Source organism: Urtica dioica, chromosome 2 (assembly GCF_054948205.1).
Source record: "Urtica dioica subsp. dioica isolate 48M chromosome 2, U.dioica_male_clone48M_v1_H2, whole genome shotgun sequence".
Lineage (NCBI taxonomy): Eukaryota > Viridiplantae > Streptophyta > Magnoliopsida > Rosales > Urticaceae > Urtica > Urtica dioica.
In genome coordinates, this window is record NC_142757.1 from 55,214,720 (window position 1) to 55,219,394 (window position 4,675).

The 4,675-nt window shown below is 37.0% G+C and overlaps 1 protein-coding gene across 2 annotated transcripts; it reads left to right on the plus strand.

The window, feature by feature from the left end:
* The first annotated feature begins 208 nt into the window (after nucleotides 1-208).
* On the plus strand, nucleotides 209-4,135 carry LOC149405855 (putative sodium/metabolite cotransporter BASS6, chloroplastic). Of its 2 annotated transcripts, none has more exons than XM_089601259.1 (8): nucleotides 209-520; nucleotides 605-693; nucleotides 911-1,041; nucleotides 1,131-1,324; nucleotides 1,951-2,203; nucleotides 2,809-3,062; nucleotides 3,551-3,633; nucleotides 3,734-4,135. In XM_089601259.1, the coding sequence occupies exons 1-8, from the start codon at nucleotides 328-330 to the stop codon at nucleotides 3,830-3,832; spliced, it is 1,296 nt and encodes a 431-aa protein (XP_089457385.1). In that variant the 5' UTR covers nucleotides 209-327; the 3' UTR covers nucleotides 3,833-4,135. The 2 variants fall into 2 exon arrangements, with proteins under 2 accessions (XP_089457385.1, XP_089457389.1); XM_089601263.1 differs by having other exon boundaries at nucleotides 617-693.
* The last annotated feature ends 540 nt before the right edge of the window (nucleotides 4,136-4,675 follow it).

Below are 4,675 nucleotides of genomic sequence, written 5' to 3' on the forward strand. Positions count from 1 at the left end.
GGACGCTTTGAGTGATTTTTTTTCCGTAAAAATGTACATAATTTTTATATTGTTAACGAATAACTTTTGAATTTCGTGTAGAAACTAAAATCCCATATATGACACGTATAAACTAATTTTCTCTTGTAATTTCCATTTTATTCTTGCTCCATCAAATTCGCTTCTTAACCCGTTGACTTACAGTTCCAACAAATCCACTTCTTTTGACACGAACTACCAAAAAAAAAACAAAATTAATAAAAAAAAGTAAACTCAGTGGAGTCTTGTTAGAATTTTGAAACTCCCTCACACACACAAACACATACACTCAGAGAGAGACACAGAGAAATGCGTTTGAACGCCATTGACGGTCGATTTCAGACGGCCAAAACTCATCGTCTTCAAAATCTTCCGCGCTTCTCTCCGACGAGATTCTCCGGGAACCCGCCGCCGAGGCTCGACATTCCGGCATCCGATTTGCTCTCTCTATCTCGTCGAAACGCCTCAATTCGTCTCTGTCTCAACCGTCCGATAATTCCTCGTTAGTTTCTAGACGAACTATTTAAGCTTATCGATCATACGATCTCTCTTTCTGAATCGGATCACTCATTCTTGCTTTCGAAAGGTCTGTGTACAGTTCGCCGCAGATGTTTCTCCGAGAACGCCTCTGCTTCTCTCGAATCAGATTCGAATCAAAATTCCGAAAAAACAGAGGTACTTTCTTTATATTATTCTCTTATTCAATCAAATTGAAAAGCTGTGCCTTGACATTATTATCAACCCTAGGCTAGTGGAAATCGTAAAGTAACCACCTTTTATTAGAAAGTTGGGATTTTTATTCTATTTTATTCATTAAATTTAACGTTCTGAACTCAGAGTTTCAGAACTCAATCTTGAACTGAATTCCGACTCAATTTTGTATGGATTTCAGAGAATTGGTGAAAAAGAGTTTTCGGTTATCGAGATTTTGAAGAAATCGAACTCATTTTTGCCTCACGTAGTCCTTGCCACCACTCTCTTGGCTCTGGTTTATCCACCTTCGTTCACATGGTTCACAACCAGGTCTGATTCTATAGAAAATAGAACCAAAAAACACAACATAATTGTCTGTTTCTTGGGGATTAATCCGGAAAAGAAAATGTTTTGATCAGGTACTACGCTCCTGCTTTGGGCTTTTTGATGTTCGCGGTCGGTGTGAATTCAAGCGAAAAGGACTTTGTCGAAGCGTTTAAGAGACCCGCGGCGATACTCTCGGGATACGCGGGCCAGTTTTTGGTGAAGCCGATTCTCGGGTACCTCTTTGGGGTTCTCTCGGTCGCCTTGTTCGCTCTTCCGACCCCAATTGGTGAGTCTCAGATGAGATTGAGATGAGATGAAATGTTGTTGGTCTATAAGTAGAAGTGCTAAAGAATCAACTTTTTTTTTTCGGAGGGAATGAATTGGTTTTGCGTAAGGGTTTAGATTATCTTCTCTTTTTCGTGTCATTCTTCTATCGAAGCATTTGAAGACTTCGCGAGCCTGATTGAGCAGAGCCAGAGGACACGTGTTTGGCTCCCGAATTATGTAAAAAACCGAGTTCGAAAAATGTTACCTGAGTTTTTAATTTTTATTTTAAGGTGTGGGGATTATTTTTCTACTTTCTAAAGAGTAATTAGTTTGACTGTTTAGTAGTCTATAATTACATAGAGGTATGAAAGGAAATAATTTTTTAGGACGAAAATGAATTAGAGCTTTCTGGGGAGGGTTACGGGCAGTCGGGCAAATTTGAAACGAAAAAAAAAATTAGTTTTGAGCTAAATATATAAAAATTTGAAAAAATTTACAATTTTCATTAGTTCCTGGGGGCATTTGTTACAGGTTTCTTATCTTGTCTTTTAGCGTCGTTCTATCAACGGATATTCGAACCCCGAATTATTACAAAAGCCGGCCTAAACCCAAGTGTTTTTTTTTTTTCATTATACCTTTTTTTAGGGGTGGGGATTATGTTGGTGTCTTGTGTGAGCGGAGCTCAGTTATCGAACTACGCGACGTTCCTAACGGACCCGAAATTGGCGCCGCTTAGCATCGTTATGACGTCGCTTTCGACGGCGACAGCTGTCGTTGTGACACCGTTGCTGTCGTTGCTTCTGATCGGAAAGAGACTCCCCGTCGACGTCGTCGGAATGGTCTCCAGCATCCTCCAAATCGTCATCACGCCCATCGCCTCAGGCCTGCTTCTCAATCGGTAATTGTCGCTTCCAAAATAGTCCCTGAATTTTTACACGACTCGCATTTTGCTACCTAAACTTGTTTTTTGTTTTTGTTTTTTAATATAAGCAAAACAAGTTATTAAGTTTGTAGATATGTTTTAGGTTTGTAGATATGTTTATGAAAAACACTAAAAATGCTATAATTCACTGATTGGAGGACTATTTTGAAATAAAAGAAATTAGTTTAGGGACCAAAGTGCCACTCGCTCGTTCCAAACTTTGTCAGTCTGTTTGTGTTTATTTTGTGCAGATAGTCCCCAAGTTATTACAGAGTTGCATTTTGATGCCTAAACTAATTTTTTTTAATGATGCTTTAATAAAATGCTAAAAATGTCAATAGCTAAAGGACTATTTCGCCAAAATAAATTAGTTTAGGGACCAAAATTTTCACTTGCTCACGTAATAGTTCATTGCACTAAAATGCTTTTTTTGTTATTAGGTTAAAAAAAGTTTCTAATATGCCCCTCTAATTTATTTTATTACTTCACCCTCAATCAAAAGTTTAGTTTTTTTGGCCCCAATTTTTTTCTTTTTCGACTTTTTTGCCCCTCTAAGTTTGTTTTCCCGCTCCTGCGTTCAGGTTCTTTCCTCGGGTATGTGACGCGATTCGTCCGTTTCTGCCTCCACTATCGGTGTTTGTAACGTCGCTCTGCGTCGGAGCGCCGCTCGCGATAAACATCGATTCGGTTCTCTCTCCGTTCGGAGCGACCGTCGTGTTTATAATCTTCGCATTTCACTTGTCGGCGTTCATAGCCGGTTACTCTCTCACCGGAGTCGTGTTTCGTGGATCGCCGGACGTCAAAGCCCTCCAAAGAACACTCTCCTATGAGACTGGTTTGGTCTCTATTCTCTGTCTTGTCTTCTAAGACACATACTATATATATAGAAATTTGTAACTAACTAGGTCACTTTGAACATGTGATTTTGGATCTAGCATATGTTTGATAATTTTTAGGGATATAGTCAAATGGCTTATGTGGCAATAATTAAGGTCTGATTTGCCTTTATTTATTAACAAATTCGTCATTTCTCTCTTATTTTTTTTCAAATAATTTTTTTTCATCAAAACTTCAAAAATTCGCATATTTCTCATACGAACTCGAAATTGAGTGATTTCTGATCCTACAAATTCGTGGCGTCGAGATCTTAAAAAATAGACTCATTGTGTTTGATGAAAAATTATGTTTAATGCATCATATTTACGTTTCCATTTATTTTATTTTTTTTTATAATTTCAAAAAAATTCAATTATTTCCATATTTAAGATAGAAACGTGATTTTTCTACATCTATGTAATTAAATTATATAATGTTTTGGATTAGGAATGCAAAGCAGTCTTCTAGCCCTTGCACTAGCCAACCGGTTCTTCCAAGACCCGCTAGTTGGAGTTCCTCCGGCGATCTCCGTGAGTCTTTTTTCTTCTTCTTTTATTTCCGATAATAAAATCAATTAATTTGAATACCTTTTGTTTGACACGCACGTTACGGGTGTGTTTGATTTCGCAGACGGTAATGATGTCGCTGATGGGGTTCTCTCTTGTCATGTTTTGGAATAAGACGAGAGACACTGATTTCGCTCGTAGCGAATCCGAGTCCTCTTTCTAATTTTTTCGGTCTTATTCCATGGACGGACGGAGTATAAGCCCGGGGAGCTATAGCCTTCTCATTTTTTTATCATACCTTTTGTTAGTTAGTTTTTATATTTTCATCCTTTATTTTACATTAAAAATTTACAAATTAGCCTATCCGCAAATTTCTTGCTCACTAGTCCCCTAATTCCTTGCTACTATTTGTTAATTAATTGAAATGCTCTTCAGGTCTTTGGGGGCCGTTTGGTTTAGTTTTCTAAACTCGTTTTCTGTTTTTAAATTCTGTTTTCTGATTCTAATTTTTAAATTTTAAAAACAGATTTAGAATTACGTTACATAATATTTTAAATGTTGTTTGGTTATGTTTTTCATTCAATTGTATAGAGATAAAATAGAAAACAACTTTTCATTGTTTTCTGTTTTCTAAACAAATTTCAAAGAAAACAGAAACATGATTCTAAATCAGTTTTCTGAATTTATAACCAAACAGTTTTTCTAAAACTGTTTTCTAGAATTTAGAATCAGAAAACAGAAAACAGAGATAGAAAACATAACCAAACGGGGCCTAGGTTTTGCTGGCGGATTGTAACTATGTACTAGTATTTTATTATTATTATTATTATTATTATTTTTAGCCCCGGTTGACCCGATGCTCTGATTCTTTCTTATGCGACTTATATTTAGAATATCACGAAGAATTAAATCTTGCTTGCCAACAAAGAAATCAGTAAGACGTGGCTCATACGATAAGAATGTGAAGAGGTAGGCCGAGACAAGGTCATCATCGAGATAAAAAAAAAGCTTCAGAGCCACTGCTCGTCGGAGACTGTGTTCGTCTTTCTCTCCTCAGCCGTTAATC

Coding starts and splice junctions, on each gene's coding strand:
- LOC149405855 (XM_089601259.1), top strand. CDS start 328: ATGCGTTTGAACGCCATTGACGGTCGATTTCAGACGGCCAAAACTCAT. Junction 694..910: donor AAAATTCCGAAAAAACAGAG/GTACTTTCTTTA, acceptor TATGGATTTCAG/AGAATTGGTGAAAAAGAGTT. Junction 1,325..1,950: donor CGCTCTTCCGACCCCAATTG/GTGAGTCTCAGA, acceptor ACCTTTTTTTAG/GGGTGGGGATTATGTTGGTG.